This window comes from Synchiropus splendidus, chromosome 6, assembly GCF_027744825.2.
Source record: "Synchiropus splendidus isolate RoL2022-P1 chromosome 6, RoL_Sspl_1.0, whole genome shotgun sequence".
Classification (NCBI taxonomy): domain Eukaryota; kingdom Metazoa; phylum Chordata; class Actinopteri; order Syngnathiformes; family Callionymidae; genus Synchiropus; species Synchiropus splendidus.
In genome coordinates this window covers 2,790,857-2,813,077 of record NC_071339.1, presented here as the reverse complement: position 1 = coordinate 2,813,077, position 22,221 = coordinate 2,790,857, and the positions used below count along the sequence as shown (strand labels likewise).

Here is a 22,221-nt window from a genome sequence, read left to right as displayed (position 1 = left end):
TTCAATCCTCCTCCTGGTTCTTATTGGCAGAGTTTCTGTTGTTTTTTCAGGAGCAGGTCACAGTTTTAATCACAGCATTTCTTAAAAAGAATTCAGTAGTAGAGCTCTGATTTGTTTGGCATGTGAATGACAGGAACGTGAGGTCCAGTGGTCCTGTGACGATGGTCATCAAAACTAGATCATGAAGAATTCAACACATGTTGTGAGGGACAACTTCAATGAATCCATTCTAATGTCGACGACGGGCATGAATTTGGGGTCTTTAAGCTTCTAAATAGGATCAGTCGAAAAATTGAGAGCCATGAAAATGTTTTTACTTAAATGACTGCCGCATTGAGACAAACACCAAAGTCTACTTCCGTTGTTTCTATTTACAAAAACAGAATCGTCACATTTAACTGCACATCCTGTGAGTTTAAGTTCAAGAGAAACAGGTTTTCAAGCAGAAAATATCATCTGTCCTTTTTTTCATCAGGAAACATCAAATGGAGTCGACTCATGGTTTGCTTAAAGAACTTGGGTGGAGGGCACGACACTTTGATTTCAGATTCATCCTTCCTTGGAATTGCCAGCAGCTTTGAATGCAAGTGAAGAGGAAGATGTCGAATCTTGCTCTGCTCCAGTCCAAGTTTTCCCAGCACCCGATCTGGAAGTTTCTGGTGATAACCAGAAATTGCACAAGAATAAAATGAACTTTCAAGTCCAACTATGGGATGATTGACGGAAGGATATTTACTGTACCTGCGGTGCCAGTTTGCTCCAGTGCGAGTACTTGTGATCCCCCAAAATAGGACAGGACAGGCCAAAGGCCATGTGCACCCTCAGTTGGTGCTTCACTCCTGTGACAAAAATGATTTTATGTGTAATGAGTTAAGATGGTCACCAGATGATTCACTTGAGTGGATCGTCTGTCACCGTCTAAACAAATGTTTAGTTGCTAAGAGATCAGAACAGTCCTCAGCAGAACGCACCGACCTCAAACCGAACCACCACCAGACTGTTCACTTTGTGAAAGATGACATCATGAATGAGTTTACAAATCATTTATATCTGCAGATCAAGGTCAAAGAGAGACTTGTGGGCATCTTTGAGCTGCTGCTCCTTCGAGTATGAATTCAGGCCTTTGTTAGCACTTCGGCCTTGAGGTCACTGAGTGACTATAAATTTGTAACAGCTTTCCAGAAGCACACTAGCGATTTCAGTCCCTTTTATGATCATTTTTTGTTGAAAATCAATTGTGGGCTGCTCCTAGAAGAAGACCAGCTTGAGTTAAGTTTTTAAATTGAACATACAGTATAAGGCCTGGGCCCTCAGGAGGCAGCATCCGGCCCGCCCACCAGTGACATGTGGCCCCTGACATTCCTTAACTATAGGGCCGTGGGATGACTACCTTTCTATCTGACACTCCCTATGATGGATTACGTTCTGCGCCTTTGTTTCCAGGGCACTCAATTTGGACCCATCATACAAAACAGGCGGTGAGAGCCAGCATGAATAACACATCTGCTGCTCTGATGTTTGGAGCAGATACAAACAACACAGGGGTTGAAACAACGACAACATTAGAGGATGAGAACTCACAGGTTAGTTCTAAGTTTCTCCATAAAGTGACTCATCATATTAGGTATTAGATTGAATTAGATTGCCTTTATGTATTATTAAGAGTCACACAGAGCAACAACACAATCAAGCCAGATAGATACCAGGAAACTGCTGCCATCAAACGTACCTGTGAACGGCTGTAGCTCCACCAGGCTGCAGCCATTGGCACTCTCCAAAACACGGTACCTGGTGACGGCAGGAATGGCTTGACGGTTGCCCCGTACTTTGGTCACCCCATCACCTTCCTCATTCATTCTGTACAGAGGACTCAGCGCCATCTGGAACAAGCAAAAGGCCACTGGTAAACAAAGATCACTGTAGAATTAAATGGATGAGCGAGTCACCTTGTAGTGAGGCTGAGCTCCCGTGACCTCTCTCTCTATGAGGGGGATGTCGATCATTCCTTCGGCTGGCACCGGGACGCCAACTGTGATCGCCCTGAGGAGGAAAAGCTGCTGAGTCAAGTGTAGGCGTGCGGATGATGATTCAAACGTAAAGCGACTGCAAACAGAGATGTTCTCACCAGTACTTCCTCTGGAGGAGGTTGTTTCGGTACAGACCCAGAAGGTGCTCCACCACCCCTTCACTCCTGGCGAGCAGCAGCGCTCCTGTCGCCTCTTTCTCCAGTGCCAGGGAGGGCAGCAACTGAGCCTCACTCCTGACCTTGGTGCCCTCCATCATCTTGGCAACCACAGGAAGAACACACGCCACAGATGTGACTCCGGCGGCATCTAGGCAGCATAAGTGCATGGTGACATCATTCTCACTTTCATAGAAACTAGCAGGTCTCACACATCGGGAGCCAGGGTGAGAAAGCGTGAAGAGTGGAAGAGGGTATGGCTCGTATTTGATCAGCAACAAAGTGAGGGAAATCTCTTTCAAAATTCTTCATAGAATCTATCCAAGCAAAGACCTTACAAAGAAACGGTTTCAGAAAGATATCGACACCTGGTCATTTTTGTAAATGTTTTAGAAGAATGTAGTTTTTGGTTTATCTGAAGAGCATTTGCCTCCATCTTATTTTATTAATTTCATTATAATCTCAGACAAGTTCCACATCCATAAATGTATATATGCTCAAAGATCCCTGTCCTCAATTGGTTTCTACATTGAAACACAACAATATTTCAATTCCATCAAACATTCCACGAAACAAAAAGCACAAAAATTTGCTTTGAATTTAAAATCTTCATTTAAATCATTTTACCCCCTGCATATTATATTTTACATTCTGCTTTATTTATTTAGTTTTGTAATTCATTTTATTATTATTATTGACATTTTCACTTATATGTTTGTGATATTGACGTCGTCCATCCGCGTATACGTGTACAGTGATTTGGCATTATAATAGAGTGGTGGACATGACTGTATGCTATTAAAAAAGAATGTTCTCACGCACCTCTGAGAGGAACACCATAAGGTTTGTTGGTGATGACCACATCTTTGTCCTGGTACAGCACCGCCTGGCTCAGGTGTTTAGCCAGGACATTTGGATGGACCTTCTGGAGCTTCTGGCTGAACTGCTTCAGTTCGATCACCCTCTTCTTCTGACTGGATACTTGCGGCTCGGCTTCCGCTACTTCCTTCGCCTTCTCCTGCTGGATCTTCCTCGCCAGGTCTATGGCTCTCAACCTTGGCTTAACCTCTGACCCCGGGTCTGGGCCCTGTTTTGGAGCGGTGCCATGAGTCCGGCAGAAAGACGGACATCGGCCGCAGTTGGCCTGTGTTTTCACCCGGTGAAATAAAGAGTTTAGTCCAGCGCTCAATCGCAGAGAACAGACTCTTCTGCAGCTGCTCATCGTAGCTGTGTGAGGCGAGTTGCACTTCATTCAACGCCAACCATGCTTGTTGTCAATTACTTCCGGTGTGGCCCTTCCATAATATGTTGGACTCAACGTTTCGCTTGAATGCGAAACGCGGGCGGTGCTAACACTTCAACATTTTCCCTTTTACAGAAATTCTGAGTTTTTTTTATTTCCCCTTTATGTAGTAGCGGTAGAAGCAATCAATCGTTATCACGTTTTAAACAAATCAAATACATTCAAATCCTAAATCGCCAATCGCTTCCGGTGTTAAGGGCAACTTCCTTGTTTGTGCAGTGAGGATAGCTCGTTTTGTATACCGCTACCAACCGATTACGTGGAGCTCTGTGTGGAGCAATGCAAACCGCCCATTTAAACGGTACTGGGTAAAACATCAAACTGTATTTTTTTTAAACACAAGCCTATCGGACAGTGAGCATGTTTTCGAACATGTTATTTTCTCCCTTAGGAAACTGAAATAAAGATTACCGATATGTGTGGCCATTTGACTTGATAGAATGTCTTCATTAGTGTTTCGTTTTAGGGTGAATCATTGAACGGCACCGCAGACATGAGGATTACCGACAGGGTGTTGAGGAATTTCACGGTGGCCAGGTCGTATCGAGAGAATTCTCAGAAAGTCAACTGCATCGACTACAGCCCAAATGGTGAAAGTGCCATATCGAGCAGCGACGACGACCGCATTGTTATTTATGACATCACCGCGGGAAGGTGAGAAACAAAAACGTTCAATCCTTTATGTAATGAAGTGGTATATCTGAAAGTATTATGACTTTCTTGGGTATTTATATATCTCAAAATTAAATATGCAAGCTGCACTGACACGATCGATCACGCCCATCATCTGTGATGTCTGTTCACAGACCCAGAAAAACCATGTTCAGCCAGAAGTATGGAGTGGACCTCATCCGCTACCGACACAAAGATGATCACACGGTGGTCTACAGCTCCAACAAGCAGGACGGTAATGACCTCACAGAAGTTGCACTACACATGACATAACTGAGGCTGTGAAAATGCATGGAACCCTTTTCCCGTTGTATTTCCCATTTTATTGTACCTGGGGGGAATCATGAAGATACCATTCGTCTCCTGTCGTTGACTGGCAACAAGTACATCAGATACTTTCCTGGTCACACAGCAAAGTAAGTAAATGCACCACTAACTACAAACTAAAAACAAGTTGCATGGCTCAGTAACTTTTGAACGGCCAGTCATTGCTCACTTAACAGTGTTTCTTAAATAGCATTCGGCTATTTAAAGTTGCAATGAAGTCGATGGCTTGTGTTATTTTCTGGAAGCCTCCTTCTTTTCTATTTACATTATATGCGGTTCTTCCTTAGAGTGATATCCCTCTCCATGTCTCCTGTGGATGACATGTTCATCTCTAGTTCGTTGGACAAGACCATCCGTATTTGGGATCTTAACTCTCAAAATTGCCAGGTACGTGGAAACATCAATGTCCTTTGTAAAATATGTCCTATTTTGAATAGGGAAAAAAATAATATGTCTTGCAAACAGATAAAGCAAATGAAACAGAAGAAAAAAAATCAAAATCTACATTTATTCTCAAAATAATTATAGCAAATTAAATTTGAATAAGATTTTTCTTGTTGTCAGGTTGTGACAGATCAGGCGGGACGGATGAAGCCCACAATTTAAGACATGAAATGTCATTGATGAATTTAAAATATTTTTCTGAATTTATATTTATCATATACTTTTGCATTTGGTGTCCGAAGCCATGGATCATAGACAAACCTAGTTTGTTCTTCCCAGTTTGGTCATCTGGTGTCCCTGATGCAGATGTGCTGATTATTTTACTGCAGTTTTCACCTGCATCACAAAAGCGTGTAATCGTCACCATCAGTCATTGTGATGTGTTGTCTTCCTTTGTCTGTTTCAGGGAATAACAAACCCAATTGGGAGACCCATTTGTTCGTTTGACCCCGAAGGCCTGATCTTTGCTGCAGCTGTGGAATCGAAGGTGGTTCAGCTTTACGACCTCAGGGCCTTTGACAAAGTAATTTTTTGGACCCTCTTGATACTAATACACCTCAAAGTTTCAGTTTGTTTCATCCTAAAAGATGTATGCTTTGTAAACAGGGTCCGTTTGCATCTTTTGAGATGAGTTTTCCCCGCGTGTGTGACTGGACGCGACTGAAATTTAGTGACGATGGGAAGCAGATTCTCATCTGCACTAACGGAGGAATGATCGGCTTACTCAACGCCTTCAACGGCTCTTTGTTGCACACGTTTTCTGTAAGCACTAACATATTCCTTGGCTGTTTGTTTGCAATGTGTGATGGTGTTGTCTTTGTGTTTCAGAACTACAACAACAGCAGAGGTTTTTCTCTGGAGGCATGCTTCACTCCTGATTCACAGTTTGTTATGATTGGTCAGTTCAATTGCTATTATATGCATTGCCTTCACCTACAGTACCGTTTAAAAGTGTTTTGACTTTGATCCGCCCTCTAGGTTCCGAGGATGGGAAGATCCATGTTTGGAGCACAGTGAGTGGGATGAAGGTGGCTGTCCGGGACGGGAAGCACCCTGGACCCATCAACACTCTGCAGTTTAATCCCCGATTCATGACGTTTGCGAGCGCCTGCAGCAAGACGGTAAGATCAACAGCCAGCTTTTATTCCGCCTGCAAATATGCACTAAAGTTTTATCCTTTCCCTTCTCAGAATTTTTGGCTTCCAGGCCAAGACACAGAGACACATTGAAGCAGCTAACAACATGGGCCCAAACACTGTCTGTTATTTTGTGATGTTTTTAGTACAGAAAATATGTCTTGTTTTATTTTTGCTGAAATTGTTTTTTTTTTTTTACGACATTTACTTGGAAATGTGATATCACTGTTTTGATATTCATTTTCTAAAATAAATTCCTCGGCTGGAAAAACAAAGCTGACTGCGAAGATGTTTGAGCTCTGTTTGTGATTGACTCTTACTCATTTTTTAAGTCAAACTTTGCGCACACGGTCATTCAGTCATTCCCTCAGAGTGACGTCTAGGTACTCAAATACACAACACACGTTGAGGTTAGACTCGTTCACGCTGCTGTGATGTGCCCGGCGTCTCACACACACATGAACCTTCGCGGTCTGGACTTCATTTAACAAGGATTAAAGGCAAAATCACTAGGTAGGTTGGTAGCTTTATTGTCAAATATGCTACAGTACAAGACATATAGCATGGATGAAATATCTGTTCTCTCAGACCTGGACGGCATGATATAAAAATCAACAGACAGGAACAAATATAGATAATTGATAAATAGACACAGCAGGATACATGGCAACCAAATCATCATCACATCAGTCCATCAGCCACCGGGGGGAGCACCTAGCTCATGACAGCATGAGCAGCATGGCAACATCCTCCACCCTAAACCCTCACACCGACTAAGGAAAAACACCTCAGGGTGAGCGTCAGAGGAGGGGTCCCTCACCCAGGACGGGCAGACGTGCAATGGATGGAGCCAAAAGTGCATGGTGCCGACCCGGGGGCAGAGCAGGAAGAGAGTTCAGCATCATGACAGCCTGGTGGACGAAGCTGTCTTTCAGTCTGCTCGTTCGTGCACGGTGACTCTGGAACCTTCGCCCTGATGGCAGCAGGGTGAAGAGGCTGTGTGACGGGTGGGTGGGGTCTCCTGCGATCCTCAGGGCTTTGCGAGTGAGGCGAGTCTTGTAGATGTCCAGGAGGGATGGAAGAGGGACCCGATGATCTTCTCAGCAGTCCTCACCACACGCTGCAGGGTCTTGCGGCAGGCACATGAGACGAACCACACTGTGATGCAGCTGGTCAGAACACTCTCGATTGTGCCTCTGTAGAAGGTGCACATGATGGGGGACGGAACTCCGGCTCTCTTCAGCTTCCGCAGGAAGTACAGGTGCTGCTGGGCTCTCTTGGCCAGTGCGGAGGTGTTGGTGTTCCAGGTCAGGTCCTGGGAAATGTGAACAGACACAGGTGCAATATCATACGCTGTGGAGGCGGAGCCCTATTGTAGAGATTAACCACTGTGATGGGTTGACTGACAGTGATGGGACCATGCTACTCCAATTCTCACAAAAATATGAATGGCTGAACTGGATAGATGCTGTTTTTACCTGTGGCCAACTGGGAATAAGGTTGGGAATTGAGATTTGAGCCAGTTGCTTCATGATTTGGGTCTTAATGGTTTTCGTATGCAGTCATTCACCATGTTAAACAAATTGCAAGGAAGACTGCAGATCTGTCATTTAGAGTTCCAAGAGCTTCATGTGGATTTAGCATCAGTGAAACAGGAATGTGCTTGGTTAATGAGCATGCACCTGGGGTCAAACCACCAGGTTTTGAACAGTAACATTGATTAACCCTGTGAAGCCTGCGCCATGAACTGTTCAGTTCAGTTCGGCCAGCTCCTGTTTTTTAAAAACTGAACTCTTTCCATGGCCTGGTGAACAATTTGAAAACATTTAATATCAGTGTATATACATATATCTCATTTAATATTAGTGTACCATCATGCTTAAATGGTCTACCAATATCGAAATGATGTGCTCCATGTAACTCCCTAGTTCTGGTCAATAAAAAGAGCTAGCTAGGATGAACTGAATGAAAGGTCAGCTGCGTTTTTCTACTGAAAACTTTCTGAGAAAGCTCCTCATTTAGCAAATAAATATACTAATACATAATTATATATAATTATACATAACCCATACACAATTGGGTTTTATAACTGAAACTCTATCTCATATTTATTATTATTATTCTTAATAATTGTCATGTGTACACTGTCAATCTATTGCATAACACACGTTTCTGAATTGAATCACAACGGGTTCGATAGTTCTCAACCGTGTTTATTCCTCTCTTCAGACCATCACATACACTTCTGTTTTCTGCTTACAACCGGGTTCCTTTCATTCCTTTCCATCACGTGACATACACATTCAATACACGACAATAATAATAATATTTGTCCCTTACTACTGGCTTCACCTGCTGTGATGCTTTACCATTAACAGCAGTTACTGCAGACCAGGAACAGTACACAAGAGTTGCGGGTTCAACAAGCTTGGTCATAATGTTTTGGCTGATTTTATTAATTTTTACTTTTATTTCTCACTCATGCGTGTACTTCCTGTTTCAGGCCAGTTTATGAAGTTTTGCTGCTCCAATGTCGGGTTCTGAGGCAGAGGGGCGGAGGGATGCAGCTGGTTTAAATAATGCAGGATAGTTTGGGGTTTGTACTCAGCAAGGAGTGAATAATGCAAGACCCCATCACAGGTAACCTCACCGGTATCTCTCGCTCAACCACCTCTGAGTCTGAGTCTGAGAAGCATGTCTCTCCACTTCATGGTCTTCACGATACAAAAGTAAAGTTACTATTGTGTTGCAGTTTTGAAAATTTCAGCACATGCCGACATGTCACCCTCCATAGTCCAGAGTCGTAATGTGGCATCTAAACTCTATGTCATTTGATGCCATCTTTTTATTGAAAAAACAAACTACTGTGGGGTGTTTTAGCCACATGCCGTGCCCCGCGCTGACAACAGAGCCGGAAGATCCCCCCCCTCCCAGGCGGAGACCTCTTAAAAATGCGGTCATCGATCCGCTGTGAGTTTTAGACCAGTGGTCAGGGTGGCATATCCACTGACAGGCATGTTATTACTCATCAACCCACAGTTCCGCAGATAGTATTTCAGGTGTGAGGAACCACCCAAGTCACCCTCCAGGCATTGGTGTTACGGGTGTGTGTGGGTCCCTCTGTCTACATCAGAGCAGACGCATCCTTCCAGCTGAGCCGGAGCAAAGCCGACACAGACCTTCTTCCATGAGAGGAGAGAACTCACCGCCTGCCAAAAGATGTCCCACCAAACTGGAATCAATGGTACGTTCCCTTTTCACACTTTTTTTTTAAATCTTCTTTCAACCCCCTGCTGTTGGAAATATTACATTTTCATATATATCTTTCACTTGTGGAGTGCTCAGAGTTTCATTCGATTTTTTTAAGCTCATGTCAAAATATGATTCCTGAATCTGCTTGATGAACATTAACATTAACAAACCAGAAATGTTTGTTGACGTGTATAATTATATGGTAATATTCTTATGGCATTTTGTAACTGGAGTGCAGGGGGATGGGTTGGCGGAAGCACAGCTCTCTCACCTTTCCTACCTTATCTTGCATCATTTATGATCCCTGTGTTTGGTAACCATGGCGAGGGAGTAAAAGGAACACAAAGAAGCAACATTTCTAATGTTCCTGATGCTGAAAGTTCATGGTTAAGCTTCTTGAACTGCCTTCAGATATTGGTGTGCTTGGTGCACAGCTCTCTGTCGGAGTCACCTGAGGTGATGGTGTGAGTGTCTGGTCTCAGGTTCTTGCTCACCTGACGTGTTCTGTTTACAATCTAAGTTTTGACTTTGTCTGCCTTATACCTGGCTGCTGTAGCAACACCTGAGCTCAAGCACTTCCTGGCCCAAGCAAGGGGAGGCGCCATCAGAATCATGAAGATCATCATTCAGAATGGTAACTGTCATCTGATGTGGCGTCTCAAACGTAGTAGTTTTTTTTTAAAGTGATTCCTTGTCTCACAGAGGAGTTGGTGTTGGAATCGTACCGACAGCCGGCTCAGAGCTGGGACAAGGACTTTGACCAGTTCCTTCTACCTCTGCTGACACCACAGCAGCCGTGTTACATCCTCTACCGCCTGGACTCCCAGAATGCTCAGGGATACGAGTGGATCTTCATCGCCTGGTCACCTGACCAGTCACCAGTATGTTGAAATCCACTCCACATGCAACATTTCACTGAATAAAACTCATAATGAGTAGTAAAATCGATGAAGGTTCAAAGTTCAAATTTTGGAAGCTAGATCAAAACTTAAAATGGAATTTGACAATATTGAAGCCCTTGCAAGCATAAATAAAGTTGTGTATTAAACATTTCTTAAATAAAAGAGTGATAGATATTGGATAACAATTTGACATCAGGCTGTGCAGGAGCCTGACTGAAAACACAACGTACACAGTGTAAATATTAGCGCATTAAGTGTGAGGTAGAAAATCACTGTTGAGCATGAAAACAGCTGTGTGTATCCCTACATCAGCTATGTAGCGCAAGCTGGGACGCGCAGTTAAAATGAATGAATAAACACAATCCTTAGTGGCTTATTATGTCCACAAAAATGACAAGAACCTAAACGGAAATAATTGAAAGTTTTTCAAATGAATTTTGTAAAATTCAACCTCTTATAAATGATGGGTTTATTTGTTATCACATGGAGCTTTATCAGTACACAATCACAGAACTAAACCTATTTGCTCCGGAAAAGGATGTTATAGCTGTAATATTCTTCTCTTTATCTAGATCTCTCACATGGCTGCTGACAGTAACTGACGTCAGTATCAAGGGTTGAGTCTCCTTATACTGTATGGTCATATCCTTCATCTCCTTTGCTCACAACATAATTTCATTATAGTATCTTCAACACAGATCAACACCCACTGATGGCTGAATCAATCGAGTGGATTATCTAGTGGATAACGGACAAGTGATTGATCCAAACGAGTCATAACTTCTTAACTGTTTGTAGTACGTTTGGAATTCTAGAAATGCATTTGTTTCAATGGAAAAACAACTCACACCACATATAATTAAAATCATATTTTGGATTAAGGGATAAAATATAAGATCTTTAAAATAGTAGTTTTCTATTTGACATGTTTGTTCTATTCCCCTGGTAAACTTATGACCACATTATTAGTAGATCAATAATTCCCTCCATTTCAATACCAACATCTTGTCTTTGGAGCTTTTGAATTAAATCTGTCTGTCCTGTGGTGGAGTCGGCTGCTGCTCTAGTTTTTGCTGTCGCAGTCCTTTGCGCAGTTGTCCTTTCAGAATTCATCACATGCTGCACCAGCACATAAATCACCTGATGTGTGAGTCTGCTCCGTCCCAACAGCAGCTTTGAATGCAGTCATTGAGTCTTTGAACTCTCATCTCCCCCTTATCTGACTCCCTAAAGGATGTCAGCTCTCAAAGGTCTCAGCCTAAGGACCAAACCCAAGGTTGCTGGGAGAAGAAGTTGAAACTTGAAAATGATTCCTCCTCTTACATCGTGTATGAGTGTGAGAGTAGAGCGGCTTTAACGCTCTACTCTCATCTTGTTTCGAGGTGAGGCAGAAGATGGTGTATGCTGCAACCCGTGCCACATTGAAGAAAGAATTTGGAGGCGGTCACATCAAAGACGAAGTGTTCGGGACGGTTGAGGTGAGATCTGGACCAGTGACCGTCCAAGTGAAGCTGCTGTGACATAAAAGCATCGGCGTTTGTGTGTGTGCAGGACGACGTGTGTTTCCAGGGTTACCTGCGCCACATGTCCTCCTGCTCCTCCCCGGCTCCTCTCACAGTAGCAGAGAAGGAATTACAACGAATTAAAGTGACAGAGGTGAACTGAGCGACAGGTGTCTCCTTTCATTTCTTTTAAAGCGCCACTCACTTCACACTTGTTGTCCTTGCAGGATAAAGTCGCATGGGTAAGTGGATTTCAAATTGTGTTTTAATGTATTTCATGTATTTGTCACTTTTTTTTTATAACTGAATGTGACAAAATCCTGGTTGGTACTGTGTGGCTGGCGACTGACCGTAGAAGAGCTTGTACCGGTGCTCAAGCATCAGGCCTCATTCGCTGCATGAGAAAAGTGCCCAATTTAATTTACTCAACTTTAGAAATAAAGAAAAAAACACTAAATCCACAGGATGAACGCAGGCGGATTGGAACGCCGACAGCTCGAGCGAAGGTGTGTTCCCTTCCAGTGGCCTCTGTCAGTTATTTCAGATGACGATGCCTTTTTAACCGTGTTTCTTGTGTTCTGGCAGGTTACAATGGAGTTTGGCTTGGACAAGAGGGCACAGGCTCTTCAGGGACTTGCTTTCCCGGTGCAAGAGGAAGCCAAACAAGCTCTGAGGCAGCTCAAGCAGAAGCGCATCAACTACATCCAACTGGTGAGCCCCGGCCCAAGTCGCACGCTGATCCTCATGTGCCGTGTCTGTGATACTCCAGCCCTGAAACAATCCTGTTGTGTCTTGCAGAGGCTGGACGTAGACAAAGAAACCATTGAGCTGGTTCACACCAAGCCCACAGAAACCCACGAGCTTCCGTACAGGATTCCCACAGACTCCCCCAGATACCACTTCTTCGTTTTCAAACATTCCCACCAGGGTCAGCTGCAGGAGGCGCTGGGTCAGTCACGTCAGGCTCCTCTTACTGACACAGTAGACTCTCTGTCACAATGAGTTTACAAAGTATTTGAATAGCAATGCAAGTAAACTAGGACTAGGTGTTGAACATCCCTTGATCCTTATCACAATTATGGAGCTCTGTTGTAGGATTAAGGGGGCCGTGGGTGGTCTGGTGGAGTGCTGCTTCCAGTACGACACATCATCATTTGTGTACCTCAGGCGATTCAGCCATGTACGACAGGCTGCTAGACCACCACAGATGGTGTCCTTCTGTTTCATCCAGAGCCAATGGCAGTGGTATCTGCAAGTTCCTTGACAGCCTGTATATCTCAGCTTTTCCTTGTTTGGGGCCACTAGTGCCAGTGTGCCTGAGTTGTTCTACTTGTTCTGAGCCTTTGTGCTCTGCGTTCTAGCTAAGGCCAAGGCTTTTGACAGGCCTCTCTTGGTTGGTATATGATCAATATAGAAGTTTCTTGTTGGTGACCGGACCATTGATGCTATAGGAATTGCAAGTTTTGGCTGCCATGGTATAGGCCAATGGTGAGATGGCTCAACCCGCTATAATGCCGATTTCTAAGTGTTGCCAGGATGTTCTGTGTTGTAATGCAGAACTCGAGCTCCTGGAAATAGGCTTTAATGAACCCTGTGACGCCTTCTGGAATTTGCTAAATGCTGAGGCCTGACACCAGCACCTCATGAGCCGCTGACCTGAAGGCATTGGCCTTCTTTTTTTTTTCCTTTTTAGAGAACTGTACTGGTGCCAGATGGCATTTGTATCCACTTCCCTCCATGTTGGGGGTCTCATGTCCGCCGGTGACCAGGTGGATGGATGAGTGGCATGTTCTTTGGGATGATGGCTAAATATTGTGGTGGCTGTTACTCCTTCTCATATGCTCTTATGCCCATATGCTATGCTCTTGACCTAGCCTCATGTTTCTTCAGAGACACGACTCGTACCTCTCAGTCCCATAGTTGTAAATAATTTAGCCCATCTGAGCCAGTTTTCTCTCTATTTCTCTCTCTAGAGATGGATTAGGTCGCTATCTATGGTTTCCTACTCCTTTCTCTGGTAGGATTTGGGTCTCAGCATTAGAGGTTTTTGTTCATTGATTTGTGTCTACTTGCTATTGGAGTGGCACTCAACTGGATGAGCACAGGCGAAGGTGCGACCAGACGTCAGCAGTTTCGCTGCATGACACAGTGCACAATGATATTTGTAAAAGGGGTGGAGTTCATTATTCAAATTAACCGGATGCATGTGGTACCAGATTTTATTTAAGAAAAGCAATGCAAAAGTACATTTTCGATACAAGATTCATCATAATACTGTAGCATAGCAACAACCATGTAGGAACTGGAATCTAACATGGTTCACAAAAAAAAAGAAGATGAAGAATCTCACCAATTACATTTTTGCTTCCTCTTTCTTCATCCAGTCTTTATATACTCCATGCCTGGTTATACCTGCAGTATCAAGGAGCGAATGTTGTATTCCAGCTGTAAAAGCAGACTATTGGAGGAGGTGGAGCGGGACTACCAGCTGGAGGTCACCAAGAAGGTGCAGATCTATTTGTGTGGACAGTCTCATCCCACATTAGGTACCATGGTAATGCGCTCAAACCTGTGCCTTATTGTGTGTGTGTGCAGATGGAGATCGACAGTGGCGACGGTCTGACAGAAGAGTTCTTGTATGAGGAGGTCCATCCCATGGAGCACACCCTAAAGCAGGCCTTCACCAAGCCTCGTGGTCCTGGAGGGAAGAGGGGGAATAAACGCCTTATTAAGGGCGCGGGGGAGAATGGGGAGGAACTTTAAATATATAGAACAGAGGATTGCCTTGAATTAATTTATCATTTGATATCTGTTCACTGCTACTGCATTTCTTTCTCCATTTAACCATGACATACATGAAATGGAACCATAAATAAAATCCGTCTTGAACTATGTCACGTATGTGATTTATTTTGGAAAGCTAAGTCAACAGTACTTGCTGGGACATCAGGCGTAAAAACCATGAGCAACTGATTTTGTGAGCCCAGTGCCTGACTCTTGTTTGCCTCTGCTTTAGAGAGTCAACTCGATTTGTTGTGCTTTCCTGGAACTCAGTACTCAGAAGCTGCTGCTGTGCTGCCTCCAGGTCATAATGAAAGATACAGACGAATGTTCTTGGAAGCGCAGCGATGACACGTGTGGCGAATCTTTATCTTATCTAGTATTGACGTCTCACGTGGTCATTCAAAGACAGGATTTAAAATCTATTGGAAGTGGATACAGAGATAAATGAACTACATCAGGAAAACGCGGTGCTTGTGAGGTCAAACTGCTGATGACTGTGCCTCATTCCGGCCTCGCTGGCCACCGCATGTTCCGGTGGCTGAGAGAGTTTTACAGCCTGTGTTGAAGATTATTTGAACATGAATATGTTTCTCTGTTACTGTTGTTATATATTGAGGACAAGAATAAATGAGGGACCCCAGATTTTTTCTGGAGCAGTTTAGTTATGAGACTCCATGATTATATATATATCCACCTCATTCGTTCTGTACATGACGTTTATTGATCGATAAAACCAACAAGCTGGATTGTATTGACCTGAACTTTATAACAGCACATACGTTACAGGTAAAAAAAAATGTTGAGTTTCCCGTTCTTGCACATGCTGGTGGATGTGGGATATGCCTTATTTTCATGTACTGTGAAGTGCCACATTTTTAATTACGACGCATGAATATTATAATGAATTGCGTATTGTTGAATTTGACAAGTTCGGCGTCACTGGAACAGTCGCAACTTTCTTTATTCTGAAAAAACTGTCGGATGTTGGGCGTTTGCCAGCGTGTAGCTTTACCTCCCCACTGGCTTCGGCTTGACCGTCACTGGGGCGCTGAAACACAAAACCTTTCTTGGAAACGGATTCTCGGAATCTCTGTTGTCCAAACTGAACTGGAGGGTTTCAGAGCCGCATTTCACCGAATCCGTCTCCATGTTCTGGCTCTCATTTTAAGGCAGGTCCAGCATGTATCTATTATTTTTTATTTAACTGTTTTCCTCTTACAGTCTCTCGGTGTAGAGACCGAAGTCTGCGATTATTTACTGACACATACTGTCGGGTCGCCTCCGGATTTTTAGAAAAAAAGAAATCGCTCCTCGTCTTCATACAAGGTAGGAGTTATTTCAAATGCTGTTCAAATATATCCGAGATTAATCATCCAGTAGCTGTGTTTTAGTGATCCTAAAAATAGCAGCCATGTTTTTGCCATTTTAACCAAAATGATTGCAGCATTGATATAGCATATAATGATGTAAATTGTTGTGAAAATACATGTTTATAGGCAGCTGTAGCTCTGCTATGTCATGGGTAACACGATGTTTAACTTAAACTATGTTTGATGAATCCTATATTATAGGGTCGATGGTTTTATCTCACATGAAAGTATTTTTCTTAAGGTGAAGTGGAAAAACAGAGGCATTGGGGTTGACTGTGAACCCCGCTAGCTGTGAATGGATGAATGGATTTATGTGTCATTAAACCACTGTTTTTGACTGCAAACCAGAGCTCAGTTAACTCCCTGCAGCATTCACCATGTGCATCCTTATTCCTAGTACTTAACACAAGTCCATCACAAACTGGGTGTTAGGAGCAAGTAATAGGTATGATTTTTTTTATAAACTCTCCCAAATATTTGCAGTGGTTTTCCATTATAAATATTGTATTTATTTCAACCTGCAGTTATTGTTTTCTGTCATGCATGAGGCTGGTAAATCGCAGTGACTTTCAACAGACAGTGTCATCTATATTTTGGATGTAACTGAGCGTGGCACTTGAATGGGTGGCTGTCCCTTCAGATTCTGGGGAAGTTTTCACACTGCAGGAAATCAAAGGAACTCCTAAAAAGTTAAAACAGCATTTCAGTTGAAAGATTGCACACCGAATCGGTAAGAATGACTTGCTTTGTCCTCACAGGTCACGGCTTAGACATGGTCGCTCAGGAGGTGACCATTTTGCCACATGCGGAGCGAATGGTATGCAGCACCCAAAACCTCGCTCCATCTTCGAATGCTGCGGAGGATCTCGTCCGCATCACCAGTAATTTGCAGTACCTGCAAACGTCCGGTACCGTCCTGTTCCACCTCTTAGACACTCCAAATCACACTTACTTAAATGACAGTGTTGTGGAGAGATTTTGACATATCGGACAGTACATAAATGAATGAAGTGGCAGGCATCAGGTGAAAGACTGCTGTGTTGAGAAGTAGAAAAGCACTCAGAGAGTTACCACACGTTATGTGATGTTCACTCAAGTATCACCACCTGTAAGATACATTTTTAATCCTTTATTCCACCATCAACACTAATATGTGAGACATGATATGGACTGAAAGAGAAAATGTTGAATTGCCCCCTGAGCATGTTTTGTGCAACAACTTAAAGACAATATGAAAGTAATTATTAATAACAGAAGTGTAGCAATATTGAAATCAACGAGTATTTTAACAGCACAGTTAAATGTTTGATTTGGTTCTACTATCCCAACTATCCCTACTAACCCAACTGTCTTGTCCAAACAGGTTGGTATTGGGGCTCCATCTCAGCCAGTGAAGCCCGAGAAGCTCTCCTGACCATGTCTGAAGGAACATTTCTAGTCCGGGACAGCAGTCACCCTCAGTACATGCTAGCCTTGTCGGTAAAGACTCGCCACGGACCTACAAGTGTTCGGATAGAATACAACTGGGGGTCCTTCTGGCTCAACTCCATTTCCCCCGGAGTTGCTGACGTCCAGTCATTCCCTGATGTCCCCAGTCTCATCCAGCACTACACTGCGTCTGGCCACACTCCCCGGGACGGTATCTGCCCGACGACGGATTCAAACTCCTCGCCGTTCGCGACAAAAGACAAGGGAGTTCTCCTAAGGTTGAGGCGACCTCTGCTCCGACCTCAGGCTTTTCCTTCGCTGCAGCATATAACCAGACTGACAATAAACAGAAATACCAACTGTTTAGACCAACTTCCACTTCCAAAGCCTCTGCTGGGCTACCTGCGAAGCTATCCGTTTCATGTGTGACAACTGAGGTCGAGATGGAGCCGAAGTCACAGGCAAAGCAATACATGCTGTAAATATAACTGTTTTGAACATCTGACACAGTCACAGTCAGTCGACCTCTCAAACTGCCTCTGTATTAAACAACACAAAATGTGTGATGAACAATTGAAAATCTGACATATGGTGTGATGTTCACATACTAGTTCTCTGCTGTGAGGCATGGTGATACAACAGCGTTTCAGGGCATGTGATTTCACACAACATTTGGTCTTTAAATTGGTTTTCTTCAAAAAGACCACCCAGAATAAGTTAAAGCCACGAGTGTGGTGTTTCACGGAAACATGCCTGCGTTGTTTTTCAAGCCGCGGAACTGAGAAAGCCTCTTATCTGGATTAGAGGATGATCTGGAGTTATTAATACACTGCTGAGGCCCATCGCTGCCTCTCTCTGTCAACCAGTGTCAACTGGAATGTCATTTTGCGCTGTTATTTGGAAAATGATCGTGCTCAATTTGTCTGACGATACATTTTGACAAATGATGCAAAAATATCATTTCTGTGTTTGAAATAAAGCAACATACATGTGTTTTTATTATGTTTATAATGCCTTGTCTTATGTTAAAATTGTGCGGCTGGACCTTTTCAGTGAACCTTTTGGAATTGAAAGAGTGAGAACAAGTCCCTGTTTTTTAAAGGATCGAAATGAAGTTGGACCTCTGCTGTTGTATCTTCCGTTTTAATTATATGGAGCGTTTCATCATCACTGGTCCTGAGGAGTAAAAAATAAACATCAGGCTGATGAGGGTAAGAATGACTTCCTGGCCATTAAACGACCATAAAATACCTGGCAATAGAGGGGAGCAAGTGTAACTCGCAAATAAGGTGCGGGCTACGTTCAAATCAATCCTAATACAACGTGTGCGTCTGTGTATTGTCGTCTCTCCCCACCCCCCCACTTCCGGTCTGTTCATCCTCCAGCACCGACTGAGGCCAACAAAGCACAACTTGGAAAAGACAAATAGAAATAACCAGGTAAGGTGACTCAGTATACCACAGTCACGACGCTATATGCGCGGAAAACGTCGTTGGTTTCCCCGAATGTTAGCGTACGTGTTTTGTCGAGGAGTTTTTGCTCGCAATCGATCGGCAGCTAGTTAGCAGACCGAAAAAGTCTCGTTGACTTCCGTTGTGCTAAGCTATGCTGGCTAGTACTTCAGGGTTTTCAACGCGTTTCCTGTGCAATACATACGTTCTACCATGAGCCCGAAATGTAATGAGGTTTGGAAGTGCGCCATGTTGGACTTAATCGTCCGAATATGGATTTAAACAACCTCAAACAGTCCATAACTTGTCGTACTTGCTCCACATCCGGCTATGTAGAGCGAGCCACCGAGTTAGCGTCAAGTAAACACAGACGCTGCCAGACGTTCGACTTGTTTGGTGCCAAACCCCACTGCACACAAGCGTTGAGGGACTTTAGGGCCTTAAACGCTCTATATAATTTCACATGAAACTAGTAGTGTCAAATGAATCCAACGAAACAATGTTTGTTCAAGTTATCGGGAAAGGAAATGCGAAATCATTGAACATACGTCCAGATTTTGCTACTAATCCTTAGGTGTCATAGTTCACGGGAATGTTTTACACGCTGGAATCAGCCTTGTGAATAGTGTGGACACTTGTTTACTGTTGAGAACAAGTGCCGACCAAACACTGCTATATAGTGACCCAATTATAACTGGTGAGAACTTTTTTGTGTAAAATAGGTGCAGAAAAATATGCATGGAATTTCAAATTCGATGTGTGGTATGGGAGGTTCTGCTTGGAGTTTATGTTTACATAATCTCCAACCTCCCTGACTGGGGAACGTCATTGGAACTCTAGCCGTTTGGTGTACTCTGGCAAGTTATATGAAGGTTTGGCCGAGAAATTGACAGTGTAAAAGGTCAGATACTCGCCTTATAGTTGAGTTTTGAACTGCAATCACTTTTCCTTGGGACACAATGTACATTTTTGTTTGTTATACTCTCATTTAGGTTGCAATTCACTTCCTTTGTGAATTCACACAAGTTGCACAAATTTAGTGGTTGAACATGAGACGTGTTTCATGCTGCCAAACCGGGAAATATTTCAGCTGCTGTCGTACATGAGGCGTATTGAGTTATATCATGGTTGAGAATACATTTTTATCTACCAAACGTATCTCATGCTTGACTCAATTGAGTGGCTGACAAGAGGTTTGGAGTGCAGTTGTTCTTGCTTGATCCACTATGTTCGTAAAAACACTTTTCTGTCATGTGTTGCATCAAAGAATGTCCTGAATGACATGTTGTGTAATAGTCCATACTGGTAGAGTGGGACTACAAACGTGTGATGCACCAAAACAATGCTCACACAAATTTGCATTTTCAATTGGGAAATACAAGTTGGAATAACCATGTAGATAGGCGTACAACTGCTCTGACTGTCGGAGGAACCTGATTTTATAAATCCAATATTACTGAGACAAACTAAATTCTGACTAAAAGGATATGTTGTTAAATAAAGGTGAAAATTAAAGTCAATTTCTCAGTGAAAAATGTTGCCATTCCCTTGTGACCCAGTCGGTCTGTCAACACATCTGAAGCATAATTGTTATTCAGCTGAACTTGAACACGGCTGAAATCCACTGTTTAGATCCTCTGCTGCTCTTGTTGTTATCGTCACAACCTTTATTGCTCTCTCCTGCAGATATGGCTGCAATCAGGAAAAAGCTGGTGATAGTGGGAGATGGAGCGTGTGGAAAGACCTGTCTGCTCATCGTGTTCAGCAAAGACCAGTTCCCAGAGGTCTATGTGCCCACAGTGTTCGAGAACTACGTTGCTGACATCGAAGTTGATGGCAAACAGGCATGAATCATTTTGTCGATCTCTTATTTCAGACCTTCATCGGCCTGAATTTGCTCGGTGTCTGATGTCAACTACAGCTGCTGCTTGTATCATCTTTCGGCTGAACACAACACACACTGCTGTGTGTTGTCGCCACTGGAGTCTGGCGCGTTATTCGCATCAAATCGGATCATATACCGATTTAATCCAGCCCAAAACCTGACACTGTCAAACCGCACATTTTAAAAAATTGCCATATTTATCTGTCTGTGCAGAAGAGAGTATTTAAATATATTACAAGAAATGAAGTCCTTCTTTTGGATAGTTTGATATAGTTGGTGCAACTTGATCTGGATGTGAGTTAAATCCAACAATCTGACAGTCTGAAGACAAACATTTGTGGACTTTCCTTTTGTGATGCATTGGCCTCCTCCATAGGTGGAATTAGCACTGTGGGATACAGCCGGCCAGGAAGACTACGACAGGCTGCGTCCGCTGTCTTATCCAGACACTGATGTCATTCTCATGTGCTTCTCCATCGACAGCCCTGACAGTCTTGGTGAGTGGTCAGCTCTGCTCACTGCTGCTTCAGCACTTGAATTTGGTGAGAAGTTTCACCTTTTTGTTTTCAGAAAACATCCCAGAGAAATGGACTCCAGAGGTGAAGCACTTTTGTCCCAATGTGCCCATCATACTGGTAGGAAACAAAAAGGACCTGCGCAACGACGATCACACTCGCAGAGAGCTGGCCAAAATGAAGCAGGTCAGTTTCACACAGCTGCTGCCACTGTCATTCACTATTCAACAGACGTTGCTCTCCATGCTGACATCTTAAATGTAAGTCACAACAACTGAAGTGACAGACTATTCCGCTGTTTTTCCAGGAGCCTGTGAAGCCCGAGGATGGACGGGACATGGCCAACAGGATCGGTGCCTTTGGATACATGGAGTGTTCCGCCAAGACCAAGGATGGTGTGAGAGAAGTCTTCGAGATGGCCACCAGGGCGGCACTACAAGCCAGGAGGGGAAAGAAGAGCAGTAAATGTGCCCTGCTGTAAACTCCTGAAGGGAAGCGTTAGGTCAACCCCCAAACACACCTACACAAAGACTGTTCTCTCCAGTTTTTACTAAAAGGCTTTCAAGCTTTTACTTTTTTGTCTTAAGCAAGCGTAGTCAGGTTCTGTCAGTATTTTTGAGGTGATGGAAAGATGCTTTTTTTGTACTTTAACATCAGTAAATCTGCCATAATCTGAAACCGTCTTTATCAACATTTACTTTGAAATCAGTGAAGTCAGCCGGTGGACGCATGGGCTCCAGCCTGCCAACATAAGTGAGGTGCTTATGCTCTGCTGCTGATCCCGGGAATGTTTCCACAGCCAACAAGGGCCGAACACCTTCTCGTCGCGTCGTCATCGTTCCAGCTGTTGTGTGCCGCATTTATAAACCATGTGTGCATTATGACCCTTGCACACTGAGACTGGAAGCTCATTTTGTTAAAATGCAAATTAAAACTTAGTGTTTTATGTAATAAATTACTTTGTAAGAATCTTAACTGGCTGTCTCGTGTGTTCACCTGAAGGCGCAATTCATCTTGACCAATTCAAGGTTGAAATTTGACTCTTCCAATCTGAATATTTGGATTTAT

At 43.4% G+C, this 22,221-nt stretch overlaps 5 protein-coding genes across 5 annotated transcripts; 4 read left to right on the top strand and 1 right to left on the bottom strand.

Annotated features, from left to right (window-relative positions):
* Positions 1-304: 304 nt before the first annotated feature.
* Positions 305-3,631, bottom strand: rpusd4 (RNA pseudouridine synthase D4). The gene is made up of 6 exons (XM_053868036.1): positions 3,005-3,631; positions 2,126-2,333; positions 1,947-2,040; positions 1,730-1,880; positions 742-839; positions 305-656 (listed from the first exon to the last, which is right to left on the bottom strand). Exons 1-6 carry the CDS (start codon positions 3,432-3,434, stop codon positions 453-455), a joined length of 1,185 nt encoding a protein of 394 aa, XP_053724011.1. The 5' UTR covers positions 3,435-3,631; the 3' UTR covers positions 305-452.
* Positions 3,632-3,822: 191 nt separating this feature from the next.
* Positions 3,823-6,323, top strand: LOC128760557 (WD repeat-containing protein 82-like). Its single transcript, XM_053868040.1, has 9 exons — positions 3,823-4,139; positions 4,292-4,392; positions 4,507-4,573; positions 4,772-4,871; positions 5,335-5,451; positions 5,535-5,690; positions 5,757-5,826; positions 5,907-6,049; positions 6,119-6,323. The coding sequence occupies exons 1-9, from the start codon at positions 3,979-3,981 to the stop codon at positions 6,155-6,157; spliced, it is 954 nt and encodes a 317-aa protein (XP_053724015.1). The 5' UTR covers positions 3,823-3,978; the 3' UTR covers positions 6,158-6,323.
* Positions 6,324-9,221: 2,898 nt separating this feature from the next.
* On the top strand, positions 9,222-14,483 carry LOC128760396 (twinfilin-2-like). Its single transcript, XM_053867791.1, has 11 exons — positions 9,222-9,308; positions 9,873-9,950; positions 10,019-10,197; positions 11,601-11,696; positions 11,770-11,874; positions 11,948-11,962; positions 12,185-12,226; positions 12,306-12,431; positions 12,519-12,669; positions 14,105-14,226; positions 14,316-14,483. The coding sequence occupies exons 1-11, from the start codon at positions 9,284-9,286 to the stop codon at positions 14,481-14,483; spliced, it is 1,107 nt and encodes a 368-aa protein (XP_053723766.1). The 5' UTR covers positions 9,222-9,283.
* A 1,067-nt stretch (positions 14,484-15,550) lies between these two features.
* Positions 15,551-18,448, top strand: LOC128760564 (cytokine-inducible SH2-containing protein-like). The gene is made up of 3 exons (XM_053868049.1): positions 15,551-15,830; positions 16,633-16,782; positions 17,238-18,448. The coding sequence occupies exons 2-3, from the start codon at positions 16,647-16,649 to the stop codon at positions 17,729-17,731; spliced, it is 630 nt and encodes a 209-aa protein (XP_053724024.1). The 5' UTR covers positions 15,551-15,830; positions 16,633-16,646; the 3' UTR covers positions 17,732-18,448.
* Positions 18,449-18,588: 140 nt separating this feature from the next.
* On the top strand, positions 18,589-22,128 carry LOC128760567 (transforming protein RhoA). The gene is made up of 5 exons (XM_053868054.1): positions 18,589-18,741; positions 20,440-20,597; positions 21,015-21,135; positions 21,209-21,339; positions 21,461-22,128. Exons 2-5 carry the CDS (start codon positions 20,442-20,444, stop codon positions 21,632-21,634), a joined length of 582 nt encoding a protein of 193 aa, XP_053724029.1. The 5' UTR covers positions 18,589-18,741; positions 20,440-20,441; the 3' UTR covers positions 21,635-22,128.
* The last annotated feature ends 93 nt before the right edge of the window (positions 22,129-22,221 follow it).